Raw genomic sequence first — 12,755 nt, 5'->3', positions numbered from 1 at the left:
TGTGTGTGTGTGTGTCTGTGTGTGTGTGTGTCTGTGTCTGTGTGTGTGTGTGTGTCTGTGTCTGTGCGTGTGTGTGTGTGTGTGTGTCTGTGCGTGTGTGTGTGTGTGTGTGTGTGTGTGTGTGTGTGTGTGTGTGTGTGTCCGGCACTGTCTGTCTGTGTGTGTGTGTGTGTGTGTCCGGCACTGTCTGTCTGTGTGTGTGTGTGTGTGTGTGTGTCTGTGTGTGTGTGTGTGTGTGTGTGTGAGTGTCTGTCTGTGTGTGTGTGTGTGTGTGTGTGTGTGTCTGTGTGTGTGTGTGTGTGTGTGTCTGTGTGTGTGTGAGTGTCTGTCTGTGTGTGTGTGTGTGTCTGTGTCTGTGCGTGTGTGTGTGAGTGTCTGTCTGTGTGTGTGTGTGTGTCTGTGTCTGTGCGTGTGTCTGTGTGTGTCTGTGCGTGTGTGTGTCTGTGTGTGTCTGTGCGTGTGTGTGTGTGTGTGTGTGTCCGGCACTGTCTGTCTGTGTGTGTGTGTGTGTCTGTCTGTGTGTGTGTGTGTGTCTGTGTGTGTGTGTGTGTGTGTGTGTGTGTGAGTGTCTGTCTGTGTGTCTGTGTGTGTGTCTGTCTGTGTGCGTTTGTGAGTCTTTGGTTTGATTCCGACCTGTTTTTCCTGTCAGAGCTGCAGAGGAGGGAGGAGGAGGAGAACAGGGCCATGGAGGAGGAGACGCTGCCTCTGGTGGAAGAGCTGAAGAAGGAGATCCAGAAACTGCAGGAGAGGAGACAGGAGGAGGAGGATGGGGGGGGCAAGAGGATGAAGAGTGGGGAGTGTGAGGCAGTGATGAAGCAGAGAGACACTCAGGTAAGTCAGCCTCAAAAAGTACAAGAGAAGAAGAAATGCCGACGGGTTTTCACGAAGGAGCGTTCTGCTTTATGTTTTTACTTTTCTTTCAGGACCTTCGAGACTCTCCTCTTAGGTCCAACATGGCCGCCAGGAAGAAAACTCCCAGAACCACGGGGAGGAAGAGGAAGAGCTGCGAGCTGGAGGTAGGGCGGAGCCTATTTAAGCCTATCGCTGTGGTTGTGTGAATAATTAAGATTTTAACCCGTCACTGCATCCCGGGTTAAAATCACCACGTGTTAGACTTTTATCGTCTTCTGAAGCGCGGCCTCATCTCGCCTCACTGTGCCAGACTGGCAGGTTCTCGCCGCCAGCATCACCTCGACAAGCTGACGCTCCGTTCTTCTTCTTTCCTTTCGTATAAATCACCAGAGGGTGGAGCCGCCTCCCAGAGTGTGTTTGTTTGTGTGTGTCTCAGGCGCTCTGACATGTGTGTGCTGTTGTGTTTCAGGTTTTGGTGCACAGTGAAAACAAGAGGAACAAACCGAGGGGAAACGCCCGTTGCGTTCAGGTGAGCCGTCCCAGCCGACAGGTAGATGAACTCACGCGTCCTCAGAGCCCTCACCTTAAACCTCCTTCTTCTTCTGTGGTGCAGGAGAGAGGATGCGCTCTGCAGAAGATTGAAGAGGCGATCCACACCTCACCGTGCGTCCTGGGCAGCAAAGGTCAGCCACACCTCGACCACCCAGCGCCAGCAGGGGGCAGCGCTGAGCTGCCACCGTGTCTGATTTTATGTTACAACAGAAAGTTTAGCTGAAGTGTTTCTAACAGGCTCGTCAGGCCCTGCGGCTCCAGAGCGAACTCACCGTCCCGTCCTCTCTGCAGATAAAAACATAAGCTCGGTGGAGAAGGAGGCGGTAACCGTGGCAACCAAACCCCGGCGAGGCCGCAGGAAGCTTTACAATATGGACCCGTGGGCGCCGATGGTGGACTCGCCACACACGGTGAGACGGAGTCTGACTCTGAGGCGCGAAGCGGAGTCGGCTGTTTGTTTCTAAATATGAATGCGTCTTTGTTTGTCCCGTCAGACGCCCGGAGCAGCGGCGGAGGATCGGGAGAGCGACCACAGCATCATGAAGAGGAAGCTACGCTCTCAAACCTGCAGGAAGTGACATCATGATTGATCTTTAATGTGCGGCGTTCTTCGTCTGTCATCAGTTTGTTGGTTTGTTTGTTTTTAATGTTTGGACCTTTAAAAAAAACAGAAACCCACCAGTTCACCTTTGTGAGGCTTTAAATTTAAGGTGGAATTGTTTAAGGTGGATCTCTGTGACTGCTGTGATGTAAATAAAGGTGAGCTGAATCATGTCCAGGTGAAGCTTCTTTCAGCCGCACTCACGTGAGGTCGTCGACATAAAGACAAAGTAAATGTCTCGGTGAGCGGTGTTCGGTCCGTCCCTGCAGCGGGCGGAGGCCGGGGCGCCTCCTCGGTACGTTTGTGCTCGAGCTCTGAGTCGGTCTGCAGTGCCTCAAAGGGATTCATGCTGTAAATAAAGTTTTACTGTAGCTTCCTCAGTGTGTGACTTCACTTCCTGTCTGGTGCTGAAATGTGGAGATGTCACATGAAGGTTCAGACTCCAGTGTTTGAGGGAGTACCTGAGGCGGCTGTAGCTCAGGAGACGGAGCCGAAGGTTGCTCCACTCTGTCCCTGGGCAACACGCTGACCTCTGAGTCGCTCCTGATGTGTTCACGCTGACGTGTCGGGGTGGGCGTGTCAGATAAAGTGGCTTCAGAGGTCTTACCTGAGCCACCTGGGGCTCCTTCAATGACATCACCTCTGCTGGCAGCGAGGACTCGAGGTGAGCCGCAGAATCAGGATGAAGCTGCTGATTCCTCAGCTCAAGCTCTGACACCAGCAGCTTCTCCTTGCGCTGGCTGACCTGCTGGGTGCAGGAGGGCGGAGCAAAGTTGTCCTCGCTGTTTATTTCAGGGTAAAGCTAACGTGAGCTGGACGACCGCAGAGCTCCAGCTGATCCATGAAGAAAACGCAGGAGGCACAAACTGAGGCAAAGCTTTTATTTTCCTGTAACACGTTACAAACATCAGCATCACTCAGACTGTGACATCACGCTCTCCACCAATCAGCAGCGTTTTCAGCCCCGCTGCTCACACGCTGACATCTACCAGTACCTGTCTCAGGTACAGGTAACCTGAGTTACACCTGAAGATGATTCTGGTCCATTCACACACTCTCTCACACATAATGAGGCAGCTCAGACAGGAAGCTGTGAGTTTCTTCAACATTAAAACAAAATCATTCGTTTTCATTTTCAGCAGACTAAAAAGATTTCACTTCCTGTGAAGTCATCGTTTGATTGACACCTGTCAGCCTGTTTAGCCGTCTGCTTGGTTTTGGTGTCGAGGAATCTGATTGGTAGGCTGCGTTCACGCTGCAGGCGAAAGCATCAAATCTGACTTTTGTGACCCTGTGCGACCATCTATCCGATCATGGTGTGACAGTGTGAACGGCACAAATCCGATATCTTCACATCCGATCTGGGTCACTCTCGTATGTGGTCCTGAGTCCGATACATATCTGATGTTTTAGAAAGCTGCTGTTTGATGGTCACGTCGCATTAAATCCGTCTTTTACGTCACTGACACGAGACAGACGCCAATTATCAGCGCCGGAGAAGACATGGCGAACGCTTCCTGACCATCCAGTGAAACTGCTGGGAAGACAATGTTGGAGAAACAACAGCAATAAGGATCATTGTTTGGCCAAATGTAAATAACAAAACAACTTTACAACTTAAAGGAAAATTGGGAAACGTAAGGTCGGAAACAAGTCTTTACATTAAGGCCATCAGTCACACATACTGTTTGGTCTGGGTGTAAACAGAGCGCGTTGTGTGTGGCGTCTTCTTTTGCGCACGCGTTCACACTAGAGCGCGTTTGCTGTCGCATTTTATTTGTAGTGTGAACGAGCAGACAAAACAATCAGATTTGATCAAAAAATCTGAACTGAGCATCAAGACCTGCAGAGCGAACGCAGCCTGAGGGCTGTGAGGTAACACCTTCCTGTTGAAGGTGACGAAACCACCTGATTGGTCAGACAGGCTGAGGTGGAGGGGCTCGGGTTCCCTGATGACAGTTTTCAGAAGATTGCAGCAGCACCGAATCTGATCGATGGCGGCAATGGCGAATTCCAGTGACGGCGGAAAGAATGACTGCGCTGGCCAGCAGAGCGGCGCCGCTGAGGAAGAAAGTGGCTGTGTAACTTCCTGTAACATCAACCAGCCAGCCTGCAGAAAGAGAAGAAGAGTTTCAGGTGTGACATCATCAGTAGGCGATGTCAGAGTGATGTCATCAGATTTCAAATATCCAATGACGTTTGTGAGGACAATTAGACGCACGGTCTTTAAACACATATTTAAAATTTAAGTGGATTTAAAGTTTTTTCTCTTTTAAAGATGGATGAAGCAGGAGGGTGGAGCTGTTTCCCTCACCTCCAATGGGCGGGCTGACCAGGTAAGGTATGGCGTGGAGGAAGTAGACAACGCCCAGAGCTGAGGACAGATACGTAGTTCCGACCACATCAGACGTCACCACTGGGATCAGAGCCACGTAGGCGCCGTCGAAGTAGCCGTAGAGCACGGCAAAGGGCACGAGGAGCGGGAACGAACAAAGTAATGGCGTGAAGAGGCAGCAGAGACCCTCCATCCCCACCGAGAAGACGTAACAGGCCAGGCGGTGCGGCTTCAAACACCTGAGAGACAAACAGGACGCCCGACGGCATCAGCACTCAAATGTCAGCCATGTTTGTGTGAACTGTCCCTTTAAAAAGAAAGCGTTCTGCTGCAAAGTCGAGTGGGCGTCTCCATCGCTATCACCTGCAAACATCGTGACGCTCGCTGTGATGCTGAAGTCACGCCTGCACGAGCTCGAAGGCGCCGAGCAGCACCAATAAAGGTCAAAATCCTAAACACAGAGCGACACGCCGGACGTGTGCTTTGAATTCTCGCAAACGTATCAAAGATGAAGTAAAATCGAACATGGAGGAGACGACTCGCAGCTTGGGTCAGGTAAATGGACTGATTCTCATTTAACACTTTTCTACTCACGCGGAGTACTCGGAGCGCTCAGTCACCCAATCACTGCCATTCACACAAGCACTTTCCAACTACATCCACACTCCGAGAGCAACCTGGGGTCAGTATCTTGCCCAAGAATACTTGGCATGCCAGGGATCGAACCACCGACCTTCTGATCGGTGACCTGCTCTACCTCCTGAGCTACAGGAACCCCAAAGCACCTAGTTGAAGCACCTTTGGCAGCAGGTACAGCCTCAGGTCTTTAAGCGTCACGTGTGGACGGAGTTCATCCTCCACCAGGACAATGACCTGGTGGAGGATGAACCTTCACCCTAGTCTGAGGTCCAGAGCAGTGGAAGCAGGAAGCACCTGCGCTGAGCCCCGAGAGTCACAGGAAGGCTAATAAACGTGCTCGCGCTTCCCCTCTGGAACGAGGCTGTAACGTGTGGAACAGGCCAGCGTCAGTGTTCGTCCTCGCGCACACTCGCCTTACCTTCTGTCCGTCAGCCAACCGAAGGTGATGTTCCCCACGATGTCGATGACCCCCAGGATGGACATGAGGAAGGCGGCGTGCTGGTGGCTGATGCCGGCACTCAGGGCGTAGGGCACCAGGTAAACGAAGGGGAGGCTGCAGCCGCTGGCCAGAAACAGGAAGGACACGGCCAGACCCAGAAAGTCAGGCAGCAGCAGGAAGCGGTACTCCCCACAGGACAGGAGGCGCCACATCCTCCTCAGCCTGGGGGCGGAGCTTTCAGGTGGAGGAGGCGGAGCTAGGAGGTCCACAGAGTCTTTGGGAGGTTTCTCCACGTCCTGCTGTGAGATGTCACCTGCACCAGAACGCACAGGTGAGTCTGATTCTGATTGGCCCGCTGAGGGAACATGTGATTGATGAGAACACCTACCACACTGCTCCTCCTGCAGTGCTATTGGTCGGAGCAGCGCTCCACAGACGCACAGGTTTGCAACGAAGGCGCTGAGGACGAGCAGTGCCCCCCTCCACGAGTACAACTCGATGAGCATCTGCACCACCGGAGCCAGCACGAAGGTCCCGATCCCGCTGCCCGACATGGCGACACCGTACGCCAGCGCCTTCCTCCGCTGGAAGTAACAGCCCACCAGGGCGATGGCGGGGGTGTAGCACAGGGCGAAGCCCAGACCTGCGGACAGATTTTACGTGTCAGCATGATAAAGAGCACGCCGCTGTAAGATGGGGAGGACATGTCTGAGTCTGACCTGTCAGGATCCCGGCGCTGAAGTAAAGCATCTCCAGGCTGGTGGCGAAGGAGCTGAGCAGGAGGCCGCAGGAGGCCAGAAGGCCCCCCGCCACCACCGCCGCCCGGCTGGAGCAGCGGCTCCCCACCAGGCTGCCGACGGGAGCTGCACATACAGACACGCTCAGCCTCACGTGACCACAAGAACCACTCTGTGATGTCTGATTGGCGGTACTCACCACACAGCATGGTGCTGCAGTCCAGCAGGCTGTGGATCCAGGCGGTGGCGGCGTAGTCGGCCCCGAAGTGAGCCTGGAACTCCACGAAGAAGATGGAGACACACCTGCAGACACAAGAGAGGGTTAACACTGCCCCCACCTTTGACGCTCGGCTGCAAAGACACACCATGACTGTCCCTGAAAAAAGTTTCAGTGCACTACAGTACCCATCATTCTTTGCTGCTGCTCAGATTTAAATAGAATTTCTTCATCTTTTGCAGTCAGCTGACTTTGTAAGTAAGTAAGTTTATTTATTAAGCGCTTTTCACAGACAGGCAGTCAAAGTGCTGCACACAAAGATTTGTAGCTCACTGATTGGATGTTTCTTGCCTAAATGCATCTTGGGAATTGTAGTTCTCCCCCCAAAACAGACTGTACATAAAGATGGACGTAAAGTTAAGTCTTCAACGTGCATTCTCCCTAATGCTGATTAGAGTCAGAACAGGAAGTAGGGAGGGTTTAAGGCGGCACTTCCTGTAAACAAAGCATAGTCAGGGCAGGCGTGTGTGTGTGTTATGTAACGTGTGCCAGTCACACATAACTTCAGGATTAATGTGTCGTTGTATAACTGCAGTGAGAAACATGGGGGACGGGCCTGCTCTCTCGCCTCACTGTGAGGACATAACACACGCACAGACGCACAAACACACTCTTTCACAGCGAGCTGATGGAGGGGAGGCGGAGCTTTGAACACATGTTCATGTTCCACAACAAAGACTTTAACTGAACAAACACACACATCCACACATGTGCAATAACACTAAGTGCAATAATCTTTTCTGGCATCGTTGTATTTTTACTCAGTTGTATATAGCATTCGTATTCTATTTTTATCTTATTGTATATTTTTATTCTATTTTATTCTACTGTATATAGTATATTATTTTATTCTATTCTGTACAGCTGTGTACTGTATTTATTCTTATTGTATTCTAATTTTTGCGTCATAACTTTTGCACTGTCCACTTCCTGCTGTGACAAAACAAATTTCCCACGTGTGGGACTAATAAAGGTTATCTTATCTTATCTTATGTTTCTGAGAAGTTTTCCAGCTGCAGCAGCAGTCGCGCCGGTCTCCGGTCGGAGCAGGAAATGTGGGTCAAAGGTCACAGGAGGAGGCCGCGTGTCTCTGTGTTTAACCCATTCAGCCCCGGGGGCCAGGCCGCAGCAGGGCGGACCCGGCGCCTCCGGTAAACTTCCTGTTTGGAAGAAAGGAATAGCATAGACGATCCGGTCACTGCGGGCACCGAGGACTCCTCCGTCAGACGCGTCCACCCGGGAAGCACAGCTGAGTGTCACTAATTACTGGATGGAAGCAGGTTTCCTTTGGCTGACAGCAGTGTCAGGGCGTTTCTGAAATGTCAACCGCTCTGCCGTCCTCAGGGGGCGGAGTCTTTAACGACAACATCACAGATGCGGCTGGTGGTGCAGCGGTGCAGGTGTTTGGTGTAGGGGGTGTGGGGCTGTAAATCCCCCGAGCGCAGAGCGAGCAGCAGAGCTCCAGAGTCTTTGAGCTGCACGTGTCCTTCACATACAAAGACGCTCTCCTGCTGGAGAGCTCTGCTTTTAGCTTGGAACGACGTTCTGAGGGTAGAAGGTGAGCAAACACCGGCGAGGCTGTTCGGAGACGATCTCAGAGGGAAAACCGGTCACGCAGCTTACTCCTTACGAGGAAAAAGTAATCTGAGTACTAAGATTAACTGAACCTGAAACAAGCAGCCTGCACGCACTGTGGAGCCAATGCCAGCTCAGCCTCCCCCACCCATTAAAACCAGTTCACCCCGACACACAGCCCCATCTCCCAGTGAGACCAGCTACACGCACACACATAATTAGATGTTGACTGCTCTCAGATCAGTGTCACGTGCTGAGAAACGGTGTGTTTTTGAATCTGTGTGTTCTGGTTTCTGCCTGGTCTGACTGGTGCTCTGCAGGCCTGCGGTAAACATGCTTACATGCATGCTTACATAACATATTCTTAAATATTTTATTAATAATCTTAATCTGCAGAATAACGAGGAACTACAGTGTAAAATAGTGCACACCCCATGCCCCCCTGTAGACACACCCCTGTATGTGCTGAAAATACCTGTGAGGTGTTTTTCCTGTTATTATTCCCCGACCTGCAGAGTGTAATACTTCATCATAAACACGTAGCACTAGCTGGTGTGATGGTACTTATAGTGCTTTTTTACTCAGTCTGTTTTCACACACTTCATTCAAACGAGATGTCCCACCGATGACCCACTCTAACAAACAAGCCACAGGTGCCCAATATAATTATAAGTTACTTCTACTGAGCATGCTCCTAATGCAGGGCGTTCAGACTGATGGTGTGGATGTGATGGTGAATGAGGCGGAGCAGAAGTCGCATCTTTTTGTGCAGAGGGATGAATTCTGTAGACCTCGTCAGGCATGTTTGAGGCTCATACTCTTTAAAACTTTGGATGCTAAGTACCAGCAACAAACACCATCCACAAACCTGCAGCAGCTCTCTGTGCGCTCTCACTTCTGTGCAGAATTGTGAATCAGTGATTCTGAGAGGCGGTTGAACTCTGGCCCACACATCCTCTGGCTAAGTGCTGAACTCCACCCAGCTTCACGCTAGGGCTGGGCGATATGACCTAAAATCCATATCGCGGTATAATTTGAAGCACGTGTGGTAACGATATATATCGCGATATATTCTTTTCTTCTGTATAACGTGTTTTCCACACTTAAAATCCTTTAATGTTCTCAAAAATCGAGAGTGTGCCTTATGTATGACTTCTGGTTGTGCTTACTGACCTCGAACCGATTTTGGCTGCAGAAATCTGTTAAAAATGTCTTGATGGATTGTCAGAGCATTACGGCTGCCGTAGGGAGGAGCTTCACGGAGTAATCTGGGTCCAAAACTCCATCAACTTCACGTCCCAAAGTCAAACGAACACTGAGAGTTAAAAACGGTCTAAATTCTTTCATCTTTAATTAAATCATCAGCGTTGCTGCTTTACCAGGTGTAACAATTAAGTTTAACATCCATGAAAACAGGATTTATTAAATGTAACAGAGTTAGAAGTTAGCAGGAAGTTAGCTCGCTAGTTTCCACCTAAACATGACATAGCATGTTCTGACTGAGAGATTTCTGAAGCTAATTAAAACGTACAGCTCTGCTGTCACTTCCAACATAAATGAAAACAGAAAACTAAACAGCTGTGGGCCAAAGTTCACGGGCCAAAGTTCAGTCAGGAGAACAACTGAGATCATTCATCCACAATACGAGGTTAGTTATTGATATACGGCAACAACATGGGAACAAAGCAGCTGCGAGAGGATTCAACATTAATGAATCAATGTTACGGAAGCGCAGTTTTTGGCTTTCCCCATATTTCAAAAGTGCTTCGCCTCTTTGCTGTGACTGTCACCCGCCATAATTTGCAGATGATAATGGTTTTAGCCGCTGCGATGCTTTCGACTAAAACAGGCGCAGCTTGATGACATCATCAACATGCGCTATCACGATATAGTCAAAATCTCTGTCGTTGGCCAAATTTATATCGTTTCTATCATATATTGTTTATATCGCCAACCCCTACTTCACGCCACCCAGCTTCAGGCCTCAGACGCTTTTTCACACGCAGCCACGTCACTAATTAATTAGGGATGGGTATCGTTTAGGTTTTATCCGATACCAGTATCAAACCGGTACTTTTGAAACGGTGCCGGTGCTCAAACGGTGCTTAAAGAATGGAGAACACAAACTTTGTCCAAAAACCTCTCATGTTCAGCTGTTTTTTGTAAAAAGATAACAATGTTAGCCTTTTCTGCAGCTATGGGGCATATATGGTATCACTCTTGGCTGGAAGCAGTGCTTAAACAATGAAAAAAAAACACAAACTTTGTCCTAAACCTCTCATGTTCAGCTGTTTCCCACTTTTTCTTTGGTCATTTTAGCCTTTGTGGCCAGGGTGAAGGGAGTATCTGCCATCAAACAAGAAGACAGCCGCATGTAGCTATGATGATGTTTGCTAGTTCACCTTACATGCATTAATGTAATAACGTGGTTAGCCTACTCAACGTAAATTACACACGAACAACATTAAGCTACTCACGCAGAGAAGAACGGCTGCTGCTGCATCATCATCCTCATCATTTCTGCTACACTGGCAGGGCTAGGGGCCAGGACTCTATTCTTCGTGTTTTTGGGGGATGTTGCTAACTCCGGGTCTGATAACAGGCACCACACCCGCAGTAGATGCGCTCGGTGTGAGGTCTCGCAGCAAGCTATCAAATACGGCGCATTTCTCGGCTTTTAACAAAATGCTATACGTCTCCAGGTGTTTCATCAGATTCGAGGTGTTACCTCCTTTGACAGTATCACAGTATCAGCTTAAAGCACTTGTTGCTGCTGAGTTTGCATCTTTTGCTGTGAAGTACAGCCAGACTTTGCCTTGGGCATTTTTAATCTGAAGCTCTGCTCTAAAAGAACGTACGTGCCTGGACCCGCCTACTATCCTCAGAAACGTAAAATGATTGGCTAGAATCCAAAGTGTATCACAGCTCAGGAAAAAAAATAAATGTGCGCTGCTTTTCGGTCTGGTTACTACCGTTTATGTCAGAACCGGTGCCATGATACCGGGACCCATCCCTATAATTAACCTCAGTAATTGGCAGATGTTTCTCCAGCAGGTTTTTTTAAAAGTAGTACACAATGTTCCTTTTTTGTTGCGTGTGTAACAAAGAGAAACATGCTGCTGTGTCACAGTGAGAAGACTGGTTTTAATTTTAGGGCAGATCTCTGGACCGTCTTCTGTTGAATGGTTAAAGGCTGTTTGGCAATCGCTCTAATTGGCCTGAAGTCCTCGTTACTGAGTCATGTCACAGGAATGTTGTCTGCATGTCTTTGATTCTTCTTTCACTGAAGATTTTGTCTCTGAAAATGTTTTGATCTCTTTAAACATGTCCACATACACGCTCAGGTGCCTCTTTAAAGGTGTATCAGGGCCATAATGAACCCAAAGTGACCTCAAAATGCAAAACAACAGAAGCGATTCTTGCCCGTCTCTTTTATGTTTGCACAAATCAGTAAACTCTGATATAACAGCCAGTCTAACAGACACCATCATCTGTAGCTACACTAACACGGCTGTGTGCAGTGTTGGTGTGGACGTCCACGATCCCTCACTCTGTGCACCAAGACTGTAAGGGTCCTCACACAGCTATAAAGACCAGTATATGGATGTGCGTGTGTGCGTTACCTGGTCACTGCACGTGTGCACACCGTCACCATGAAGCAGCATCCAACAATCACCCACCCCCACCCGCCATCCGGCGGCGCCCCCCGGCTGTCCCGCTGCTTTCCAGCAGCCATCGCTGCAGCTTCACCACGGTGGCTGACCCTGGAGCTTCTGGTGCAAACCTGAAGCTGGTCAGCTGCTTCACAACAGCAAAACAAAGGTAAAAGTGTGGCTTGGACCGCAGGTGATCAGGTATCCAGGGGCACTCAGCCCTCCCCCAATGAGGGGTGGAGATCGGCCAGGTGAAGCTGGGTGGCAGAAGGACAGAAGAAGGAAAGGAAGACGCTCAGATTGTCTCCAGCAGATTAAAAGTCTCCTTCAACTTCCTCTGAGTCGAACCCAGTAGAGTCCCAGTGGAGTGACAGTGGAGTGACAGTGAAGTCCCGCCACCCTAATTCTGTCTGTGGGTCTAAAAGTTCCTGCGGTCAATGAGTGACACCCCCCCACCCCCACCCCCCCTCAATCATTAACCACACTGTGTGAACGCTGAGGCCCCCAGCCCGGACCTGATGACGGCAGAGTCAGCAAAGAGTACTGCTGCGAAGGGAGCGCTTAGTTCTCCACACCCTACCTCCCCCCAGGGCTAGGGGTGGGTGGGGCTGACTGAAGGGAGGATGTCTCAGGTGTCGGGTGACGCAAACAAGCATTTCCAGTCAGACAGACCAGAGAGACCACAGTGTGTTCCACAGCAACCAGTGTGTGTCACACCCGAGGGGTGTGCTATACACCAGGACCAGAACAAAGACTGGGACCAGAACAAAGACTGGGACCACGTCCAAACTTTAAAGGACGTAGAGATCTGAGACAGACACGACCGTCTGCGGTGTTCTTTAATAGAGCATGAAGGTTGAATAAAACCAGTATTTTCACCATTTTTGTGACTAAACACATTGAAATGAAAACAATGGCCTGCTGGACTCTGTGTGGTTTTTTAAAGTCCTCCGATATTTCTGTCTGTCTCAAATTTCAGATTCTTTCTTTTTTCATGATAAATAAGATCAAACAAATTTAAAGGCTTTTATATTTAATATAAATTTAATATAAATATTTATTATAAATAATATAACTCTTCAAAAACCGGCAGAT

General features: G+C 49.5%; 2 protein-coding genes across 6 annotated transcripts in view; one reads left to right on the top strand and one right to left on the bottom strand.

Annotated features, from left to right (window-relative positions):
* The window catches only part of LOC309713482 (kinesin-like protein KIF20B), a 14,956-nt gene extending 12,778 nt beyond the window's left edge, over positions 1–2,178 (top strand). For 2 of the 3 annotated variants that reach the window (XM_082545118.1, XM_082545119.1), the window contains exons 27-32: positions 650–831; positions 924–1,016; positions 1,322–1,381; positions 1,466–1,535; positions 1,642–1,814; positions 1,899–2,178. In XM_082545118.1, coding sequence (XP_082401244.1) covers positions 650–831; positions 924–1,016; positions 1,322–1,381; positions 1,466–1,535; positions 1,642–1,814; positions 1,899–1,982 — 662 coding nt within the window. In that variant the 3' untranslated portion in view covers positions 1,983–2,178. The remainder of the gene's footprint in view (positions 1–649; positions 832–923; positions 1,017–1,321; positions 1,382–1,465; positions 1,536–1,641; positions 1,815–1,898) is intronic. The other variant, XM_082545120.1, reaches the window with a different exon arrangement.
* Positions 2,179–2,872: 694 nt separating this feature from the next.
* slc16a12b (solute carrier family 16 member 12b) lies at positions 2,873–12,156 on the bottom strand. 3 transcript variants are annotated; one of them, XM_082544909.1, is made up of 7 exons: positions 11,631–12,135; positions 6,355–6,458; positions 6,138–6,281; positions 5,807–6,061; positions 5,398–5,731; positions 4,320–4,579; positions 2,873–4,115 (listed from the first exon to the last, which is right to left on the bottom strand). In XM_082544909.1, exons 1-7 carry the CDS (start codon positions 11,741–11,743, stop codon positions 3,922–3,924), a joined length of 1,404 nt encoding a protein of 467 aa, XP_082401035.1. In that variant the 5' UTR covers positions 11,744–12,135; the 3' UTR covers positions 2,873–3,921. The 3 variants fall into 3 exon arrangements, with proteins under 3 accessions (XP_082401035.1, XP_082401036.1, XP_082401034.1); XM_082544910.1 differs by lacking the exon at positions 11,631–12,135 and adding an exon at positions 10,485–11,617; XM_082544908.1 differs by having other exon boundaries at positions 5,398–6,061; positions 11,631–12,156.
* Positions 12,157–12,755: the final 599 nt, after the last annotated feature.

This window comes from Aulonocara stuartgranti (assembly GCF_965226115.1).
Source record: "Aulonocara stuartgranti genome assembly, chromosome: 8".
Taxonomy (NCBI): Eukaryota; Metazoa; Chordata; class Actinopteri; order Cichliformes; family Cichlidae; genus Aulonocara; species Aulonocara stuartgranti.
The sequence above is the reverse complement of the archived record's forward strand: the minus strand, read 5'-3'. Positions and strand labels throughout refer to the sequence as shown.

What these genes read in the sequence shown, in the direction of transcription:
- slc16a12b (XM_082544908.1), bottom strand. Translation starts at nt 11,743, where the DNA reads ATGGCTGCTGGAAAGCAGCGGGACAGCCGGGGGGCGCCGCCGGATGGC. An exon ending in CAGCGCCGGGATCCTGACAG is followed by an intron (nt 6,062 to 6,137) that starts GTCAGACTCAGA and finishes ATCTGTCCGCAG; the next exon opens with GTCTGGGCTTCGCCCTGTGC. An exon ending in GGTCAGCCCGCCCATTGGAG is followed by an intron (nt 4,116 to 4,319) that starts GTGAGGGAAACA and finishes CTCTTTCTGCAG; the next exon opens with GCTGGCTGGTTGATGTTACA.